Source organism: Rissa tridactyla, chromosome 12, assembly GCF_028500815.1.
Source record: "Rissa tridactyla isolate bRisTri1 chromosome 12, bRisTri1.patW.cur.20221130, whole genome shotgun sequence".
NCBI lineage: Eukaryota > Metazoa > Chordata > Aves > Charadriiformes > Laridae > Rissa > Rissa tridactyla.
The window spans coordinates 11,045,521-11,067,201 of record NC_071477.1 but is presented as its reverse complement, the minus strand read 5'-3'; the positions used below and the strand labels follow the sequence as shown (position 1 = coordinate 11,067,201).

At 53.5% G+C, this 21,681-nt stretch overlaps 1 protein-coding gene across 3 annotated transcripts; it reads right to left on the bottom strand.

The window, feature by feature from the left end:
* Positions 1-1,397: 1,397 nt before the first annotated feature.
* PKIG (cAMP-dependent protein kinase inhibitor gamma) lies at positions 1,398-19,721 on the bottom strand. 3 transcript variants are annotated; one of them, XM_054218782.1, is made up of 4 exons: positions 19,703-19,721; positions 13,428-13,495; positions 3,482-3,657; positions 1,398-2,360 (listed from the first exon to the last, which is right to left on the bottom strand). In XM_054218782.1, the coding sequence occupies exons 3-4, from the start codon at positions 3,630-3,632 to the stop codon at positions 2,281-2,283; spliced, it is 231 nt and encodes a 76-aa protein (XP_054074757.1). In that variant the 5' UTR covers positions 3,633-3,657; positions 13,428-13,495; positions 19,703-19,721; the 3' UTR covers positions 1,398-2,280. The 3 variants fall into 3 exon arrangements, with proteins under 3 accessions (XP_054074757.1, XP_054074756.1, XP_054074755.1); XM_054218781.1 differs by lacking the exon at positions 19,703-19,721 and adding an exon at positions 19,174-19,282; XM_054218780.1 differs by lacking the exon at positions 19,703-19,721 and adding an exon at positions 18,883-19,093.
* Between the last annotated feature and the right edge of the window lie 1,960 nt (positions 19,722-21,681).

The following is a 21,681-nucleotide window of genomic DNA, read 5'->3' as shown; positions in this document are numbered from 1 at the left end:
TGGGGCAGCCTGGCTGTCGGACTGCCCTGGCAGCTCGGGCAGGGGAGTGTTTGCTGAAGGACATTGCGATCATTCAGCGCTTGGTTAAGAGTTTCGGGAGGTCCGGCGTGCCCCTCCGTTCATCTGAAAGGAAGGGCTCGGAGCATCCGTGTGCTCAGCAACTTTGCAAGTCAGGATGTGGCTGGATTTAAGCAAGTGCCCTTGGTCTTTCAGCTCAGTCAGGGACGGCAGCGGAGACGCCTCTTTCACTTGCAGGGGCAACCTGATGCCTCTGGCCTGTCCTCTGAGGGTAGTTGGCCGACAGGTCCCTAATCATCTGCCTAAATATAATTCTGGAACAGATATTTTCTGACCAGGGAAACCTAAGATTACCCCACGTTTGACTGCCGGAGCTCTTGCGCGGTGCACAGTCCCTCCGCGCCGCCTTTCAGCTTTCTCTCTGTATGTCAGCACCAGCCAAAAATACTGTTTGGTGGCAGTGAGGGGAGCTGGAAATGGGGCTTAAAGACCCAACTGTGCGGTCAGCCGAGCCCAGGGGCTACCTGCTGTTTTGTCTCCGAGCGCAGGGAAAAGGGAGCAGGCTCTTGGCCACCGTCCGGGCACAGAGCCGCAGTAGTATCCAGGCAGCGCTGGGAGCCGAGCTGGTTTGCAGCTGCCAAAGCAGCAGATGCAGCCCCTACCTGGCTGCCAAATCCTCATTCCCCGTGGGGGCCAGAGCCATGGCCATCTCTGTGCCAGCCCCGCGGACATCGCTTCCCGGCAGCCCACAGACAATTCTCCCTCTGCCTGGCAACCGCTTCTCTGCTTATTTATGGCCTTGTTTTCTCTGATAAATCTCAAAACTTGTAACATTCGGTTCTTCCCTAGGCTGACAGGGTGATGCTTGTCCTTGTGTCACCAGTGGAGAGTCTTCCTCAGGCCAGCCCTGCCTTGTCCTTGTGCCGGCCGGCTGTCCATCCATCCCAGCTGGGCTGTGGCTGCCTCCGGCGGGATGGGCTCTGCCTGGGCTGGGTGGAACGCTGGCGATGTCCTCGTGGGGAAGACGCCTCTTCTGCTGGTGTCCGGGACGCTCCGCCAAGTCCCGAGCCAGCCTTGTGCTTGACTGCCGGGCTGGTAACGGGGAGGGGAGCAGGGCTCCCACGGGGGGGTGAAACACCCGTGGGGATAAACGCTGCCTGGCAGCAAACCTGGGAACCTCGGGGAAGACTTTTAGCATCTTCTGTGCTCTGCTTCCACCTGGGTGCTGCAAACCCGGGGGGTTTCACAGACCCAGATGTCAGGGACTCTTATAACCCAGCTCCTTATCTCCCTGCTGGGAGAAGCTGGTGTAACCACTCTGCAGCTTAACCAGCTAGCGGGCAAAACAGAGGAAGAAGAAACACCCAGGCAGAAAAAAAAAACCAACACCTTCAGTACTTGAAGGCTGTGTTATTTATTCCAACAGCTTATATAGTTTTATCAAACCATCTTCAACACAAAAACATGTCTCCTAAAAGAGAGAACGGTGTGAGATCCTACCAGAGATCATCTCAGCTAACAGCTTGCAAAGTTAAGCCTGAATTTCAACAGTCAAACCAGCAAAATGTTTCTCCCCCCGCCCCCCCCCAACTTAACAATATCTTAAAACGGTAAAACCCGAAGAAAAAGATGCCTGTGGCTGGTGCTGCTGGGCCTGTGGGTGGAGCTCGTCCACACAGAGCTGTGCTTTGGTCCTTTCCTGATGCTAAAGTGGCAGCAGCACAGGGGAGCGGTGCTTGACATGAAGGCGGTGGGACTGGCCGGGTCCCTTCCCCACCGCCACCCTGACGAGGGGCCGCACGGACAGTCCAGAGGCCAGGTCAGGTCTCAGATGCAGGTGAGGGTGAGGCTTAGAAAAACCAATAACCTAAATTTCTAATCTATGGAAACAGAATAAATAATAGTCTAAATTTGCAAAGGAGGAAGGTACCTTGGGCAGGAAAGTCTGGCGTGTCTATTATTACTGAAATCTTTTTTTCCCCTAAGGGAAAATTGCAGCTAAGGCATCTCGAGAATGGCTCATATCACTACAACCACGGCAGTGTTGCTCTAAATCGTTAGGGATGGGAGCAGAAGTCTTTTGGAGGTGCCAGTCCTTGCACAGCATCTTGTGGCTCTCTAAACAAAAACGGTTGCAGCAGAGGCATTCGACAGGCCACTTGCTCTTCCAGATTGGTTTTTTTTCCGCAGATTCAATCATGAATTCTTGTTTAATGTTCACAGCAAGGCCCTCCTCCTGCCCATCCCGCCCCCTGTGCACTGTCATGGGGAGGGGCTGTTTTCTTGCCCCTTTGGTCTTGCTCCAGGGTCGTTCTCAGAAGAGGTGGCATCTCTTTGGCTTTCTGCAGAAGGAAGGATTGGGGAGAAAGCACGGTTACACCCTGCCGAGGACACAAGCGATCAGTAATTGCTATAGCTGATTTTATTCAAATTGCCGCCTGAAGACCTGTCGCTACCCTCCCCGTGGCCAGATGTTTGGCTTAAGAGTATTGGGTTCTCCCTTCACGTTCCTGGAGTACAAAGGCTTCTCAACGCATCTGGCGGTGCTGGGAGGGAGCAAGGGGGCAGGGATGTCCTCTCCTTGTCCAACCTGTAACAGCAACTTGCAAGCACCCCAGGAATGTCTGCTGGACAGCCGGGGTCGCTCTCGCTTAGAAGAACTCTAATTTGTGCTCATTGTGGGCGGGTGGATGGACATGTGCTAGTATGGACATGTTGAAAGCAGTACAGTTGGGGTTATGCATTTTAAAGTGTTTTTATAGTTACAGATTGTAGGCTGGAGGAGTAAAGGAGCAAGGGCAAAAACTGAGTTTACCCTCTGCAGTGGTGCTGTGTGTTTTGTTGCTTATTAGTGAAATCAAGGTGGCTGGATTGCTTGTGCTCTGAACAGAGGATTCTTGCTTCTTGTAGTCAGCTGGTCGGCATGCAGCGAGCAGGGTGATGCTCCTGCCATGCCTGGCCTACAGGGGAAGATTTGGAGATGGCCGGTGGTGTTTAAAATTATTGCTGTTGTTACTTAAAATATGGTGGAATTACGTGAAGGCTGATTTTTAAAAAAAATCAAAACCAACCAGCAGAGAAAAAACAAACCACAACCCACCTCACACTTGATTTTTATAAAGCCTAAGTTATACCTGATGTGTAATGTGCGCTGGGAAAGCTCTTGGTTGGTCCATGTCTGGTTTAAGCACCAGTATCTCTACAAACCAGCCCAGCAAAGGGACTTGGCTGGATCGTGCAGAGCTCATGTGCCAGGACCATCTCGTTCACTGCAAGAGCCCCTCGGCCTAGGGAGTCTCCCACTAGCTGAGTATCCACCGAGCACGAAGGCTCTGAATGCAGTGAGGAAGGGGATGTTCCTCCTGAGCATCTGCGTGATGCTCCCAGAGACGGGACTGGTCAGCTGCCTTCCAGTCCCTTCCAGCCTGGGTGCCACGAGCTGGGCTTACTGGTGTCGGCTCACCTGCTCCTTCAACAGCGAGGTCACCTAGGTCCTCGGTCAGCTTGCGCATGCTGATGGTGGTTGCATCTCGTTGGATGTCGTGGACAGCGTTCCTCCGACCGGCCCGATCGCAGGAAATAAAGTCGGTGTATGTGCTGGACTCTACCTCCATTGCATCTCCATACACCTGCAAAACGCTGCGGAGAAAACACAGCGGTGAGGTCAAGGATGCTCAGCAAGCCTCCAGTCATGGCTCCCTCCAGGTTAGGTTACTCCCCGGAGTTAAATTACAGCACGAAAAAATAGTCCCTGTAACTCTGCTCCGGTTCGTCTCACAGCAGCGGCTGAAATCTCAGATATCAACCCCGTCACGTGGGGCAGCGTGTGGGGTGACCCATGGTGCTTGGTGACCCATGGTGTTGCGTGACCCACTGTGCGGGGTGACCCATGGTGCTGGATGACCCACTGTGCGGGGTGACCCACGGTGCTCGGTGACCCACCATGTGGGGTGACCCACGGTGCAGGGTGAGCCACGGTGTGGGGTAGCCCACGGTGCCGGGTGAGGGCAGGTAGGCAGGAGGGATCCATCCCAGCTGCCTTACTGGCCCTTGTTCTGCCTTCCCATTGCAAAGCGAAGCAGAGGAGGCACCTGCCTCCCCTTTTGAGTTTCTGGCCTTCTCCTGTAGGAGCTGCAAGGTCGCGTTACAGAAAAAGCCCTTCTTCCTCCTCAAAACACCGCAGGAGGCTTTGAACAGAAGCCAAATTTGGCTCGCTGCGTGGGGGGGTGGGGTGTGCTGATCCAACCTGAATTTGTAATGGGAAATGAGGATTTCCCCGATGGACACCCACTGGAAAGCTCGGGGAGCAGGGGAGTATTTTACAGGTACGGGGCTTTGGATCAGTACTGGCCTCCACTGGCTGTCAGATGTCACTGAAAAAGCGTTGGGCTGGACTGCTTTGAGATAAACACTTTCAACATGTGAAAATCAGCCCTTCCGTGAGCTGTTTGGATCCCTTCACTCCAGGCTTGTGTCTCTGCCAAGCGCACAGCACGAAGAAAGGCTCGGAGCGGCCACTCGTCACCAGCGAGCTCCGCGGCGAGCCAGCTCTTAGTTCAGCCTGAACTAGGTCCTGGAGTTGTTGGCTTTTATTTTAGCTGAGGGTTTAACTTGCCAGCGGTCACACAGCGTGCAGAGTCCAGGGACATCAGCAGGTCGGGGGACGTATCGCAGGCGTCCTGGCTGCTGGGCGCAGAGACAGCCAGCACTAGAAACCTGGTGCTCTTGGTTCCTGCTCATGTTTAGCCAGTTTGGCACTCAGTTTGGTTTTTGCATGGAAATTAGAGATTAATAGTTGTCTTATCTCCAATTTTACACACTGAAAAATACCCTTAGCCCTGCTGATAATGTCAATACTAGAAGGAGGTCCTGATTAGAAACGCTTCTCTGTAATGAGAAAAAAATCAGCTTCTTGTCATGCACTTGCTTTTGTGTCTTTGGGTTAATGTCCCACTGAGAAATTTGCTTAGCTCCTGCACAAATCCTGCTTGATGCTTATCTTCCTAGCAGGGAAATCTGCGGGCAGACCACCAGCCTGGGCAGGAATCGCACTCCTGGCTCTGTAATCCCCCATGTTATGGCAGCAGAAAGAAGATGCTGGTGAAGATGCAATAGCCAGGATAAAAAAGGTTAAACTATCCCCTTTCCTGAGACTGAGCAGGGTGCGGTAACTTCAAACCTGTGTAAACCCAGTGTGTGTCAGTAGCCCCAGGGGCTCCTCTCTTGGTGCTGATGCCAGCTCAGCGAGCGCTGGCACCCGCGCGCTGGTTGGATGTGGGGCTTGGCCCACCCAGACATCCCCAGGAGAACCTGCTCCTCCAAATCCAGCAACTCCTTGCAAACACCCGCTTGGCATCCATCTAGCCTCTGTTAAATGAGCTCCGGGAAAAGCTCCATCCTTTGCCCCAGGAAGAGATCCCGGATGTTGTTTTTCCTTGTCTTCCCTCTTTCCTTTCCAGGCTCCTGGGACAAGGTGCCCTCCCTGGCTGGCTCATCTCAGCGAGCAAAGTGCCTTGTCCCTGGGACACGATGAGTATCCATCATTCCCAGACAAGTGCTCCTTGCAGGTTTTGGGGGCCCAGAGGCTGCTGACCTCCTGTAGCTGCTGGAGAGATGTCACACGGACACAGGAGGCTTCCCTAAGAGCGGTCTGCACAAGCCTGGGTCCATCTCCACATCAGTGAGGCCAGTTCAGAGCTGATTTGGGCAGGAGTCCTCCTGCCCTTGCACCAGGGGCTGGACCACCTGGTTCATAGGATGGACTCCACAAAATGGGGAGCAGGAGACAGCCAGCCCCCCCGGGATGTGGCATTTTCCCGGTGTCCCTTGACGTAGCTGCCAACGGCAGATGTGCTCGGCTGCGACAGCGCTGGGCAAGTGACTAAATGCCCCATCCCGTGGGAAAAGGATAGGATCTTGATCTAAGCTCGGGGCAGGAACCAAGTGGTGCAGAGGCAGGTGCTGCTCGGGGCCGGGCTGGGTCCCGGCTCGGTGGCCGGGAGATGGCGCCTGTGATTGATTTGTTTTCCGCGGCTGGGAGAGCTCCTGCCTCCGGCTCTCCGCTGGAGAGGGGCGGGTTTATGAGCAAAGCTTTCACATTTGTGCAGTTCCTTCAGGATTTTCAAGGTGGGCGGCTCTCAAAAGCCTTGCGGGCAGATCCCCCTCCCGCTGGCAGAGACTCTCCAGCCTCTGCCTCCGGGAAGCTGTTGGACCGAGGAGGTGATGGGAGCGCTCGCCTCGATTTTTGATATAGAAAAAACATGATTTTTTTCAAAGAGCGTTTCCACATTTCCAGGCAGGTGCAAAACATTTCAGTGGGTTTTTAGTCAGTGGAAACATCTTTTAACGTCTGCCAGGGACAAGAAAGGAACCACCTTGCCTCTTGCCTGCGTAGCTCAACCTGAAACTGCGTCACGGTGGCCAGTCATTTAGCGGTGGCAGGGGGGTGCAAAGGGGGGGTGCATCACCCGCCGGCTCCCCACCTTTGGTTTTCTGTACTGCCGTGGGCTGGCGGGAGGGGATGATGTGCCAGCTCTTGCCAGGCCTTGCAGGAATAAGCCCGCAGCACACAAATACCCTGCAGAGGTTTCCCAGGGCGCTTCAAAGAGATGATTCAACTTGTCCCCAGAGGGTCACTTCCTGCCCCCCTTCCCTCCTCGCTGCTGACGGTAACAGAAACGGTCCCTGCGCCCTCGGAGCAGCGTGCCAGCCCGCGGGGATGGGGCAGGGGATGCGTGGCACGGTGACAAAGGCCATTGGCAGGGGGCTGGGACCTGCTGCCTGTTGCACATTGCTGAAAAGCTTTTCTGTGCTGCTTGGAGGGAGGCTGTGTTCCCTCCACCGTGGGGACACGGTGCTGCCCGCCCCAGGGCAGCTGGACACAAGCGAGGAAGCCCCTCGCAAGCTCCCATAGACACCAGACGTGTCCCCAGAGCCACCTCTGCTCCCGTGCCCCACCCCCCCCCCCCCCCCCAAAATAACCTGGCTCTGCCAAACCTGCCGTTTGGCCTGGACTTATTTTTCTGTAGTGTCTTGTGAGGACTGAAAAAACAAAATCTGGAGCTGTAATAGTCTTTGCTTTGCTGGCCTGGACTCAGCTTCCCGAGCGGTTTTGCTGTCGGACAGCAGTTGGGCTCACTGGCATTTTCCAGGGAAATCACCCAGCAGCTGACGGAGCAGCTGGCTCTGCTCCGGGGGGGCTGCAGCTAAACCAGCCCCACACACTCCAGGGCTGAATTTTACCCATTTAGAAGGCGGATGCTGAGAAATTAAAGGGTTAAATGTTTCTTCTGCCTTGTGGTAGAAGAAACCAGGGCATTTATTTTGGGTCAGCTCAACGCCCCTCTCGGTCCCACTGACAAGCCAGCAGTTAATTCCCATTTTCCGCCCTTGCCTGCTTCTCCCAGGACTACGAGCAAACAGTTACTGCAAATAATGAGAGTATGGCAGACAAATGACCTGGAAACACCACGGGCAGGTTAAAGTCACCACAGGGCCGTGCGCCTGCAGAGCAAACACAAGCCCTGTGACCCGAGCCAGCGGCCGGGGTCTAATGCCGAGGGATCGGATGGATGTTACGGTCACACCCAGCCCCGGACTCCAGTTTCAAGGAAACCCTTCACACGATATTGCATCTGTCCCTTGTCTAGGTTAAACTGTAAGCTTTTTATGGCTAGGAAGGGCTATTTTTGGACTCTGCGCTGATGCTGGCCATCAGCAGGCTGTGCTGAATTCGGCCTGCTTCCCCTCCGTTCTGCTCTGCCTCTCTTACCTCTTGCTCTCCTCAGTATTTTCCTCTCCATTTAACCCACCTTTGCAGCGAGCGCAAAGGGTCTCTAGGTCAGAGAAAGTCCCATTCATCTCTGGATGGCATCCACGGCAGTTTTGGTCATAAGGTGTCTTAGCCTCTTCCTTGGACATCCTTGCCCCTTAGGGCAGCCAGCACAGCGCGCCTGGGCTGCTGTAAGGAAGGAGGTTCAAAGGATTTCCCTGCTTAACTAAGCCTGAATCATCGCCTGCGCCCACCCTGCTTTCCTTTAGAGACCTCCCTGTCCCTCCGGGACAAGCAGGAGGAGTTGCTCAGCCTGCTGTGCTGTTCCCTGGGACACCCAAGGAGGGATCCCCGCACCTCGGCCACCTCTGTGGCCACAGCAGGCAGCCCCTGAGGGCAGGGGCTGGGACACCGAGGTCCCCGGGGGCAGGAGCCCCAGCAGACTCACGTCCCGGGGTGCTGCTGCCCGGCTGTGGCCCTGTGACAGCCTGTTGCCAGCGGCCGTTGGGACCAACAGCTGCAGGTTCTGGTTGAAGATGGCTCCTCGGTGCTGCAGCCCGGCCGGGGACGTGTTCTCCCGCCCGCTTGGTCTCACGCCAGAGGATTTAATGCTCTCTTTTAGCCCCCAAACAAAGCCACGCAGCCAAGCTAAACCTTGCTGTGTTTTTGAGGTGAAATTTTGAAGTTCTGCCGGGGAACAGGGATGTGAGCCCTTCTTCTGCTTGTGCAGCACATCCCGCTTCTCTCCCCTTCGTTGTCAACCGGCAGGGACCAAGGCACGAAGTGGTACGGTCGCCTTCGAGCTCCCTGTGTTGTGCAGCGCCCCTTGCCCTTTCATTCCAGGGTACAGTGACTATTATTAGACCTCTCCTGCTGGGGCCGGATCTATAACAACAGCAAAACATGCTCCACAGCCCTGCTGGGGCTTTTAAAATATTTACAGTGTAAGATGGTTTGCTGCGGAGGGGGGCCTGGTAGAGCACAGAGAGGGGAGCACCGGGATTTCTGTGCTCCCTGTGGGTCTGCTGTGAGGTTTCCTGCTGGGACAGTCACATCCAGCGAGGAGGAAAAAAAATCCTGTAGGGCTGAAGCCAGCATTTGAGGTCAGGGGGTTTCCACCAACTGTCTGACAACTTCCAGCTGGAATTTCAGCAAATTTTCCACTGGCTCTTGTCTGGGAACATGCATGAGGGGTTGCACATCAAAGAAGGAGTGCTCCGTAACCGTGTTATCGGGGTTAGGGAGTATTTTTAGACCTGTGCTCGTGCCTTCAAGGCCTCGCCATGGCTCATGACTCCCATGCACTAGAGCTTAGATCTGCGGCCAGAAGCCGAGCTGAAGCTGCAGATGTCCTGTTGGGAGCCTGGTCTGGTCGTGGAGACACACAAGAAGCAGGGTCTGCACCAGGCACGGAGCTCCCCTGCTTTCCTGCTGGGTCTATGTCCTCCAAAATGTAGTAGTGGTTGGTCTTTTTGGCCAGAACTGATGTGCTCCAAACTGCTGAGCCCCGAGTTTCCCGGCCGTGTGAGAAAACAGGCAGGACCAGGGCAGCAGCCTGGTCTTCTACCAGCACACGTGCATCCACGTCACGCTGAGCAGCTTCTTTCCAGGAGAGAATAGCGTGGAAAAGCCTCATCGCCCTTTGGTGGTGAAGAGATGTCAAGGTTGGGCATGGCACATTGGTATTTTTGGAAGGCTTTTGCTGTGGGATTCCTCATAATAACTCTGCACCCTCTGGCTCTTACGCTAAATACCATGAATTCAGCCAGCGCAGATGTCACAGCTTCTCCAGCCACTATAGGGGTTTTGCAGGAACAGAGCTTCTAGGCTTCTCTAGGACTTGGTGGAAAATTATAATTCATATAGGAGGAGATCAGACACAGCAAGGGGAATGAGGCTCAGTGCTCGTAAACATATCCTTTGCTTTGCTTTGCCCTTGTTTTACAGTACACTTAATGTCACTTAATGCCTGTAGAACTGATAACTAATTGCTTAGCTCCGGGTTTAAAATTAGGCTGAGACTGAGTCCTCCAGGACTTTGTAAACCTTGCATTGAGCTTCTCCCTCTACCAAACTCCCCAAACTCCGCCCCCCCTCCCACCTCCTGGCCTTCAGCATGTCCCCAGGGACCCCCACTGCAGCGTCCCTGCTGTCCCAAGGCACCTCCTGCTGCCCCACATCCTCCTGGCCGCTGCCTGGCTCCCAGCTGACGTAAGAGATGCTCCAGCCGGATTTCAAAATCCCGGCCGACCCTTGGCATTGGGGCAGGGTGAGTCCTTCTGCGCGCTGCTGCGGGCCCCAGGGGAGGGCGGAAGGCTTGGGGAGGAGTGGGGGAGGCGGGAGGGCATTGCTCAGCCCCGCCAGCATCTCCTTAGCGTCAGGATGCGTGGCCGACGATGGGAGGGAGCTGCCTGTCCATCCGTCCCTCTGTCTGCCCAAAGGGCACCCTGGTGCCCAGTTCTGGCCACACAACACTGCCAGCCTGAAGCCTCATGCCCAGAGCAGGCAGCACCCCTCTGCCAGTCCCCACAGGGTATGGGTGCTGAGCATCCGCTCCAAAAATCCTCTGCCACAAGAGGAATCATGGTTTGCCTTGGCAACCAGGGTCTGATGGAGCTTTCTGCTCCTCCCTCCCCTCAGCACCGAGCCTCGGCTGCAGTTTGAGTCTCTTCTGCAGCTTCTAAGTTGATTAATGGAAATAATTGGTCTCTTCATGCATCTGGAGACAGTTGCCGTGACAGCAGTTGTATTTTTGTTTTGTTCCCAGGTCGAGCTTGTTTTTCACATCCCACAGCTTCGAGGTGCTAATAAATCAGGGCACTCCGGTTCCCCTCCTCGCCCCCGAAAGACGCACATCCCCCCAAGGGATGGGGTTGCAGAGCAGGATGAGGCACACTCAGCCCCGGCCAGCCCTAGGATGTGTCAGGCTGTCACCTTTCTCCCCCCATTTTTCACCCCCTCAAGCCAGGCTCGCAGTGGGTGGATGCGATGCCGACTTCTGCACAGCAAAGAGCAACGAGCCAGAGCACCTGGTGTTCACCCAGCACAGCCAGGAGCACCCATCGCCCTGTGAGCCAGCGCCCGTGGGCCTCTCCGTCCCCTGCAGAGACCCTTTCAAAGCTGTAAGGAGTACGAGGGTACGAGTCCCTGCTGCGCTATTATCCATTTCTCCCAACTTCTTATTTAGCTGCCTTTGTAAGCCAACATATTTTTACATGAACAAAACCAGTGACTACATGGAAGATCTGCTGATGCCTGAACTTGCAAAGTAGACGAACCACAGACCAGTCACTTTAAACCCTTTGTGGGGCTACAAAAGCCCCACAGCTGCTGCTGCAGGCATGTTCCAGGAAGACTCATGTATTGTCCCGGTTTGTGATGTGTGGACACCCTGTCACACCAGGGCCATGGGGTGGATTCCTTTGCAATGGGGATCCCCTTCAGCCTTGGGTTCCCTGTCTTCCCCCAAACCACTCAGGAAGAAAAGTCCCTGCTGGATTTCACCTCAAAGGCTGGAAACTCCCCAGTGCTCCCACAGCTTTTTTGATCACGCCGGGGCCCTGACCTCTGAGTGAGCACCACCTAAAGCAAACCCCACTTGAATTCCTTGCCTGGGGATGTTCACCCCCAGCACAACCTCCCCACCAGCTTGCAGGCTTCCCTGGGCAAGGAGAAGTCAAATTAGTGCAGAGGAGATGCAGCTGGGGCTAATTTCTAGCACAGCTGCCCTTGTCATGTATAAAAGGAAGGTGAAGCCACAGCAGGTCTTGATGGGATAGTGGTGTTTCTGCGTGGAGGGGGACCTCTCTACAAGGACAGAGGTAAGCGAGGATGGCTCTTTATTTTTATGCCTAGCAGGAAAAAGAGCAATTTTTGTCCAGCTTTTCTTTGTGATGTGAGGAGCTGAGCTCTGCTGCTGCGTGACAGCAGTGCTTGCGTGGCTGGGAAGGAAAGCTTAGCTTGGAAGAGGTGTTGTATGGGCTGTGACTATGCAGTTTGGGCTGCTGCTAGTTGAGGAAGCTCAGCTGAGCATGGGGTGCGTGAGGCTGAGAGCCACCTGCCTTGGCTCTTCCTCATTCAGGCTTGCACAATCCCCTAGGAACTCACATCCAGCATCCAAAGAGTCTCCTCCTGACTCGGCGTGGTGTGAGGGGCTGAGCGAGAAGCTGTGAAACCTCCTGAGGTGTGGGAGCCCTGGCAGCTCCCAGCGGGGCCTAAAAATAACCAGGGCAACTCTTTGGAGTGGAATGAGGCTGATTAGCAAAACCAGGCTTAGCTCTGCTCCCTGCAGCTGGCTGCCCTGGCCGTCCGCCCTGCCGCGCGGAAGGGACCCACCAGCGGGACACAGCCCAGGGCAGGGGCAGTGCTTGCCTGAAAGAGGGGAGCAGGGGGGAGATGTGTCTTTGGGAGCTGTGAGAGGGACTGGGTGGCTGGGATGGTGCTTTACACGCCATAGAAAAGGAAAGCGTAGGAGTTAGAACCAGGCTGGCAGTGAGGGGTGGTTGAGCTAAGCCCTTCTGGGTGGCTCCGTGGCTTGTTACCCACTGAAATCAGTAGTTCCTTTGGCTGCACTGCCCTGCTGGGACCCCTACCTGGACAGAGAAAGCTTTGCTAGCCCCCACACCCTCTTTTCTGAGTGTTTCTGTGATGGATGGAGAATTTTTGTACAGCTCTGTCAGGTGACAGCAGCTTCTGATCCTTTCTGCAGGCAGGGTAAATCTGTCTGCATAAGTCACCAGGGATATGACACCTAGACACGAGTTGAAGCGGCGCTCGAGACGTGCCTGTAACGTTACACTGGGGATGCTCAGCGATCATGGCAAGTTATAGCCTTAGAAAAGGGAAAGCTTCTATTAAATGAATTGCCAACTATTTTATCGCCCACTGAAATGTAGCCTAGGCGTAGAAGGACACAGGGTATCTCTAGCATACACGGGAAAGATGCTGGATACAAGAGACAAACCGCTCTGGGAGACCTGTGGGATGAATGTCTACATGCCCCAAAGAGCCCTGAGATCCTGTATCGCCCACAAACAATGTGGCAGTGACGGCCCTGTGTAAGGGGAAGCTCAGCGCGGGAACACGAGAAAGCAGCAAGGTGATGTGAGGAGATGCCCTGAGTGCGGGAGTCATGGGAGGGAAACCGCGGAAAGGACTGGCTGAGCTGGCTGGTTACGCGAGTGCCACAAAAGGTTAAGCTTTTGGGGGTTCCCTGGATCTCGCTGGGCTGACTCTACGTGTGAAGCAAAACTTGCTTACATGGTTACGTACAGGCAAACAATATTCCCATGCAAAGCCTTTGGGCTGCCCGTGAGCAGGATTTGGACACAACATCCCTGTGGCTGGCAGGGAGATGCCGTGCAGCACGGCTTGCACTAGGGGCTGCCCTTAGAGTCAGCGTCGGAACATGGCTCGGGATGAGTACATGGCTGTGAAGTATGGAAAATACAGCAGGAAAGTCATTACGGCAGGATTGCTGATATTTTTTTTCCTCTTAGCAGCTTTCTAGCATCTAGTAATTCAGAATACAGAGGGAGTTCAAATGACTCTCTAAAATTGGAAGGGAAAAACACATTCCTGTTTATGTAATATCTCCCTGTGAATAAAAATTATATGAGTCCATAGTGTGAATCCCTACCTGATTTAGTTGACTTTCCTTTTGGACATGACTTCAAACAAGCTTCACACGCAGCAGGGCAGCAGCTTCTGGGGAAGGAAAAGAAAATAAACGTAAGAAAACATTATCTGTGCTTTTGTTGGAAAGCATAAAGTTCAGCTGCTTTTTCCACCGTCTGTGACGAGGGCAGCAAAGGGGACGCAGTGTCTGGCAGGGCTGTGCCTGGCTTGGTGAGCACGGAGACAGCAACCGAAGGCTGTGGGACGGTGATGGTCGTGTGGCACCTTCTCAGGAGGCTTCGTGCTCATAGAGACTTGGCCTCTTGTGTCTAAGAACAAGGGATGTCCTGGCTTCAGAGAGAAGTTCCCTTTGGTTTTGCTTCTCCTTTTGTGAACTTCACGTGGGTGTGCTGGGGGAGAACCGCAGCGACTCGCATCTCCTGACCTGCACCACGGGGGGACCCGGTGGCTGCCTCCACACTATAAATGAATATTGGTTTGCAGCTCCACTGCCCTTTAAAGAAGTGAAACTTCCACATCAGCTTCTCTGAGGCAACTGGGGAAGTTTGATCTGGTACTTTTAGTCGCCTTGCTTGGTCCCTCTTCTGCCCCTTGGGTTTCTTTGCCATTTGTGCGCAGCTGTGCCTTCTCCTGCTGTCCCCAGGCCCCACTCACAGACATTTCCTCTGTGGCCTTAACATCTGTGGGTGCTTTGCAGTCCCCTGACCTGCAGAGCCCAGCCAACAAGACACTTGCTTATTTTAGCAGCTGTTTCAGCTTTCAGACTTTTTGGAACATCGTGGACTGTTTTTTTTCCACTTTGTCCCAGGGACAAATATTAGCAGAACAGAAAGGAAGAGATGAACCATTTAACCATCTAAGCAGTAGCTCATCCAGCCATTCATCCGTCTGCCCCGTCTGGGTTGAGTACCACTCTGGTTTCAGTTTCCAAGCCAGGACAGATCTACAGCCTTTCTCTTTATTTTTTTGACCCACTTTTAAAACTCCCTAGTTGTTGGAGCTGGCTACTTGCTGGCCCTGGCCCTGCTTCAAGGACAGGGCACTTGCTGCTTCTGTGTGTCTGTTTGCCCATCTGTTAAACGGAGCTAATAATACTTGCTCCCCTCGCCAGATGCTTCAAATATTTGTAAAGCACTTTCAGACCTGCAGATGACAGGCTTACAGAAGTGGAAAATACTAATTATGATGGTGACAGTAGCCAAACAAAGACATGGGGGACTTAACAATACACTTTTGTTAGTGTTTACCCCATTTACAGTGAAGTGCTTACTGGAAACACTGGAACGGAAAAGAAACAGTATTCCCACAACTCTGGGAATATGCATTGCCCTTTTAGGGCACCAAGCAGGCAAACAAAAGCAGGAAGGAAGAAAGCAAGCCAGCTTTGGAAATCCACAAGTCTTTATTTTCCTCCTTTGCCTTCCTGCTCCGCTCTGGCTCGTGTGTTATGCAGCCCAAACAGTTAAACCTCCAGCACTTCAGATGTGTTGCAAAATATCTCAAAATACATGGCCCTCCGCCAAGAGAGGCTTAAAGCAAATTGGAGCAATGATGCTCTGAAGTAAAAGTTATCACCGAGCACCCCGGTTCCTGATGGGATGGGGGGGGACCCCCATTTTCTCTCCAAAAAAATCTGATTTTGGAGACAGAAACTCTATAGCAACTGGTATTGGCTTTCCAACCCTGCCACCCTGGCTCTGGTTAGATGTTTGTCCCCACAGCCCTCGCTTGGGGATCTGGAGTCTGCAAATCTGAAGCTGGCCCCTTGTTCCACCCCCAAAGGCTCATCCTCTGCTGGGCCATCCACTCCTGCTGCTCCCGGGGTGATGGGCAGAGCTCTGAAGGCCCCTCTGTGGAAAGCCCGGACAAATCCCAGACGGGGAGTTTGGGGATTTAAGGGTAGTGAGGTGGATTAGTCCAGGCAGTGTGACTGAGGATGGGTAAAAGTAACTTGTTAAAGAACATGTTGTATTTCCTAATCTTGTCCTATCAAAATTTCCTAATCTTGTCCCATCAACGTACCACGGATTATTTTGGGCCCCCTGTGGAAATGTTCATTGGATAGCTAAACATCCATACCCCATCAGGAATGAACTACAAGGACATCAGCATGATGCATGTGTTTGGGGTTCAGATTCTTTCCATGTTTATTAGCTGTTACCCAACAGGAACAAGCACACAAAACAAACTCCGTGCTATCAGCATTGCTTCAAAATGAATATATGTTCCAAAAAATAAAAAAAACAACCCAGAATGCTTTTTGGCAGAATTTAGTCTTATTCTACATAACAGCTGCGATGGTGCTGCTTTTGATCCAGAGAGGAAATCCTCTCTGGTTTCAAGCAAGGGGATGGCAGCAGCGAGAAGGTCGTTCTCGTCGTCTTTCACCTTCTGGGTAAACAAGAGGCTGTTCACATCCCTGATGGGAACAGGAGCCCGCTCCTCCCGGCCCAGACTGAGAGACTCTCCCATGTACTGCCCGCTCCCCAGGAGCAGCTGGCACCCCTGGCCTCAGAGGTGCAAGAAAACTTGTAATTGTAGTGGAATGTTTTTCATCAGTCACTAATTACCCTGAACCAGGAGGTCTTACAAGCCTTAAAATGCAATATCCTCTTAATCATACCCAGGATTGTTTTGTTACCGAAGATAACTAACTACCTGATGTCTATTAAAACGCCTTCTGAGCTCTTTGTTCCAGTGATATCTCATGGCAATGAGCGCCGCAGATTAATTACACTTTGTGGAAACAGTAATTCCAGTAAAGTTGATGACGCTCTGGTTGGGGATATGTTTGGCTTATTACATCACTGCAAATATCAACAAATGTTGGCGTTTTGGCGCTCACCAGGGAGTTCCCGAGGCGGTGGCTTGTGACCAGCAACATGCGTGCATGAAAGCTGATGTGGAGGAGCCGTGCAAAGAGCACCGAGCCTCTCTGGGGCTGTGCAGGGAAGGAAGCGTTTGGGAATTCATCATGCAAACCAGAAATGGTTGGTGTAAAGTCGGTATCTTGAAGGGATTGAGAGTTTTGAAACAGGGGAATAGGTGGTTCATAGTCCAACTGCTGTTCTTCCTGCTCGTGCCGCAGGTGCCAACTGGGTCTTGGAGCCATGTCCTGACCTCTCCAACTGCCAGGTTGAGGAGCTGGGGACAAAGTCCATGCAAAAGCTGCACCTCCCCTTCTCACTGGCAAGCCTTGGGAGCAGCTCTCTTTATGACTTAGCTTTGTCTAGTCATGGGCTAGAGACAACTAGAAGCATGGGGGGGTTTTCCCCCTCTCATCCTCTCTAAAATGGGTACTGTGATGGAAAACTTGTTTTCTGGATCATGTATACAGCTTTGATGCTAAGGAAACCCTTAGTGGTGTGGAGAAACAATCGGATCCAGGCTTTGAATGTGAAAATGGGAGAGACCAGAACAGGGTGGCATAGAAAGGCAAACAAAAAGCTGGGTTGAAGCTTCTGCTGTTCTTTATGGACTTGTGGATTCATCCCTGATTCTGACACAGACCTCGTATGAGCCCAGGAAAATAATCTGCTTTGTGTGTAGCCCCTCTAAGATAGGACCAATGCAGGTGTTTGGTTGCCCGGACAGGCTGGAGGGATTAATGCATGGCAGTATGGTGCAGAAACTGGCTCCAAAATGTGGAAGATCAGGAAGTGTTAGGAATTTGGAAACCATTTTCCATAGTTATTTTGGGGGTCTGGGTTGTATGCCTGTTGTTATCCCTCTGAGTGGGCTCAAAAGCAGGTGGACTTCTCTTTGGAATAAGAGAAAACAGCAAAACTCTGCACCACTGGCCACTGAGTACAGAAATACCAGGTGGCTGGAAGACACATGGCTACGAGCATTCTTGGGTCTTCATTTCCCCGTGACCAAGCTACCTACGCTGGGAGCCTATGGACTATATTTAATGATCTCCAGTTCTTTAAGGCACTACTTAGTCTGAGCTCTCTGGAAACTGTCCCTGAAAATGATGGCATGGGGGACACATATATCCACGGGGAGCTCTGTCTGAAGGACTCAATGCCCTGTTCTGTGCTCGAGGTACATTAAGCGCTACTGGTGCATCCATGTTTGTAAACAGCCATTTAACCTACATCTGCACTCTGAATGAATCCAGACGTTGAGGATCTCTTCATGCATCCTTCTTTCCCAAACATCATCCCTCACAAGAGTGGAAACGTGATAATTTCTCAGTTAGGTGGCCATGCATTAACATGGTGGCTCTTTCCAGCCCAGAGACTCAGAAGCCAAGGTGTGCTCCATAGCTACCCGAGCAAGGCACGTCAACCTCGCCACCAGCAAATGGTCCGGAGCCTGGGGGGCTGCAACCACCCAATGGTCTCTACCACCTGGCCAGGCTGTCTCCACCCCACAAGTCTCTTCTCGCTCTTGTGCTGCTGCAGCATCCCTGCTGCGGCTGCCTCTGGCTCATTTGACCCAAGTGTGTCCTCCTCCTAGTTTGTGCCACCGGCCCAGCCACCTAGGGCATTGCTTCTGGATTCATGGCTATGCTCGGCCCTTGTTCTGTAGACCCGTTTACCCCTGCCAAGCAAAGGGAAACGTTTCCCCAGCACTCCCTTGGGGCCAAGGCATGACATGCATGTGAAAGCTCACCACCACGGCTTGCTACCAGCTGCTTAGGGGAATCCAGAGAAAGAAGAGAAAGACACACAGCTCCGAGGTGGAGGAATTTGCAAAGCCTCCTGAGAATACCACCACACAGCAGTTCTTTTTTTATCCCACATCTTTGCCTTTTAAAACATTTGCTTGGAAAGCTGGATGCCAGGGAGTCTCTGAGACCGCTTCCGACACCGTGCTCTGCAAAGCCCTTGCCTGTGGCTGGAAGGGGAGCCCCGGGCAGCCCTGCAGCTCCCGACAGCCCTGAGGATGGATTCACACCACGGCCCCGCACAGATGGCACACTGGGCGTCTGTCCCGCAGGCTGGCATCCCCCCCCCGGCAAGCACAGAGCCTCCCTGACGCTGTAAGGGATTCCCTCGGGCAAGTCGCTCAGAATACATGGACACATGTGAGAAATGAGGCCAGAAATCCCCACGGGGGTCACCGATCCACAGTCCTTTGTGATTTCTAACAGCCGAGTCTGCTCTCCCTGCTACCCCTTCGCAGCAAGTACTGAACGGCATCATTTTCCAAGTGAAATAGCAGCCACCTCCCCACCGTCAGCCTACAAACGGTTTCTCCCAACAGCAGAAAAACTGGGATGCGGCTTAGTTTTTCAGCCCACGGCTCGCAGGCAGCAAAAATCTCACTGTTCGCAGTCGGTTAGGTGAAAGTTAACTGTACCTTAAAACAAATCACCCCTTCGCAGCTCCGGCTCCCGTGCCAGGGGGAAGCTGGCGAGCAGCCCCTCGCTGCGCTGCCAGGTCTCCTGGCCACTGACCATCCCAGACCGTTGCCGGCCCCACAGCAGCGTGCACAGTCCTACTTACGGCCACCCCAGCTCCTGCTGCCTCTCGAATCCCAAGTCCCGCTGTCCCGAGGCAGGAGTCGAGGCTGGATTCCACCCTCCAGGCGCCTCTGCCCACTGTGGCGAGCGGCCAAGCCGGCCGGGGAATCACAACCAGTTTCAGACTTGCCGTTTCCTTGTACTGGGAGCTGCTAAATGAAGTTGCACTTCTGGGGCCGAGGGGCGTGTTCTCCTCCCCTCCCGAGTCAGTCCCTGCCTGCTGTAATCCAATGCTCATCCCGATGATGTCAAGCAGCTACTGCTCGGCTCCTACCTTACAGTCGGCAGGAGGGATCCGTTTCCTTCTCGCAGAGATCTTTGTTTAGCTGCGCCTTGTAACCCCATCTCCTGGCAGCTGCATGTGCCCGAACATCCTTCCTTCGGTGCTCGGCACTGTGGGTTTTGCTGCCGGGCGCTTCCTCCTGCCCTCCCGCCCCATCGCTCCCCGGGGTTTCTCCGGCGCATCGCTCGGATGCACGTCCCAGTCCCAGCTGCATCCCGCCATTCACCCTCTCCATCAGGGCATGGCCAAAGGCACCATCGCACCCCATGTGGCCTGAGCTATTTCACCGGGTGTAGCGCTGGGGAAGTGCCTCCCAGGAAAAAAAAGAATAGCTTTGTGTCTTTTTATAGTGCCTTTTGCTCTGCAGGCTCCCACGGGGTAAAATCCAAGTGTGCTTCAGCTCATCTGCCCCTGGGTTGCCAGCCTTATTCAGGGGTGAAATGCAGAGCTGGTGACAGCAGCCAGGTTCAAGGAGGAAAAGGTGCCTGGGGCACAGCGGTACAGCAGATCAAGCACATACCTTTGTATCCACCCTGCCGTGAAGCACAGCCTAGGAGCTGTTGTTGAGCTTGGGGCCACTCCCGAAGAAGAGGAAGTTTTGGCTGTTCTTGTCGCCACAGAGGCCCAGGAACATCCCTCTGGGTGGTATCACCTCCTTGTGTCACTTCAGTCTTAGGGACACCACTGGGTGGCTGAAGCCAAACGAACAAGCTGGTTGCAGTGCTAGGTCGCCAGCCGTCCTCCTGGCCCATGCTCCTGCAAAGCCCCACCAGCGCGGTGGAAGGTGCGTGAGCACACGAGGGCGTAGATATTGCTGCCTGAATGCCCAGACCGGAACAGGACTTGTTAGGGCTGATTGCTTTGTCGGGAGAGGGAAAGACTCGCTCCATCCCTGCCGTAAGGACACTCCAGTCCTCAGCCTTGTGAGGGGGAGAAGAAGTGGGACAACTCAACTGGAGAGCACGAAGAGCGTTTGCCAAGGAGTGGATCCAGTCCCTGCTCGAGCTAAATGAGCTTTAATTTCAGGTTGTGTGCAAAGTTGAGCAGTGCGAGCCGGGAGGACTTGGCTCTCCCAACCTGCCATCTCGCCGAGCACCAGACAGACGCAGAGACAGCGCCTCTGCCACCCTGCAGCTCTCCCACCACAGATGGGCCCCGGAGCCGTTCATCCCCGGGCTCAGCGCCTGGTTGAGGAGCACCAGCTTCTCCTCTCGCCCTGGCACCAGCTGCGCAGCCAGACCTGCTCCACCTCCGCCCCCATTCCCGCCTCCAGCCAGAATCTGTCTGCGTGCCCCAAAACCAGCCGTTTGCCATGATAGATACCCACACCCCTGCCATGGCACGCAGGAAGAGATAAAAAACACCAACAAAAAGCTGCAGACAGTGCAGGAAACACCCTGGTGATAATACCGAGGCACGGAGGAAGGGGAACGGACCTCAATAGGGCAAAACATACCCACGCTCGGTGCCATCCCCAGACTGACTTCGTGTAGCTCTGCCTCCTGATTCAACTCTGTTTTATTTCGAAACCAGCCCTGGGAAGCCAGTTTGATTTCCTGAGATCACTTGGCAAAAAGTTGTGCTTTTGAGTCCCACGCTACTACCTACCCGAAAGTAACGGCGCAGGATTCACCCCAAGGCCCTGCCTGCCGTCATGAGATGCAGCGGAGGGAGGAAGGCTCAGCCACGCTGTGCCCAGGGACCAGCGCAGCCCCAGGAGGTTGCTACGCTGGCCTGGCGCTTTCTCTTCACTCCAGCTCGTATTTGAAAGCGATCCAGAAAGCTACAGCTTTACGCTAAAGCTTGGACTGCGGTGTCTGGAGGCCAAATCTGGTAAGGATGCAAATGCCACCCCAGCAGCCCAGATATTTTCTTGGCAGCCTGTGGCCAGCACTGTGACAGTACATGCAGTATATAGCAATGATAATAACAAAGCACTTCAAACAACTGGGAGCACGGTATGTGACCTGTACTTCTTAAATAAGATGTGTCCTATTTGTCGTACTCAAACCCCCCAACGCTGTGTGAACGAGCCCCCCGAAGCATCCACCAAAGCGTCCGTCCTTTCCTGCGCACGCTCACGTGTCCTTACAGTGACCTCCTCATCCAAGACTATCCCCTACAAGGTCAAACATTTTCCGTTAAAGCTCTTTTTAAGTAGAAAAATGAAGTTTGGGATTGTCTACAGAATGTATCTTTTCTTTTTTTTTTTTTCCTTTTTCCACAAGCCAAAAAACCAAAAGATGCCAAAACTTTTGCCTGAAATCCTAACACATGAGGATAAAAATGCAGGGCTTTCAATGTATTTATTCTTCCTATTTTTAAACAGAAGTTGACATTTTCCTCTGGAAATTCATCCTAACTTCTAGCAAACTCTCAGGTTCACCATCTCTTGTCCCATTGCTTCGCACACCATAAGCCTTTCACCCGGAGGTCTGGGCTATGGATAAATGCAATCCTATCTTGCTGCAATGAGAAGATGTTGCAGCTGCCTGGCAT

What these genes read in the sequence shown, in the direction of transcription:
- PKIG (XM_054218782.1), bottom strand. Translation starts at nt 3,632, where the DNA reads ATGGAGGTAGAGTCCAGCACATACACCGACTTTATTTCCTGCGATCGG. An exon ending in CCTCGCTGTTGAAGGAGCAG is followed by an intron (nt 2,361 to 3,481) that starts GTGAGCCGACAC and finishes TTCCTTCTGCAG; the next exon opens with AAAGCCAAAGAGATGCCACC.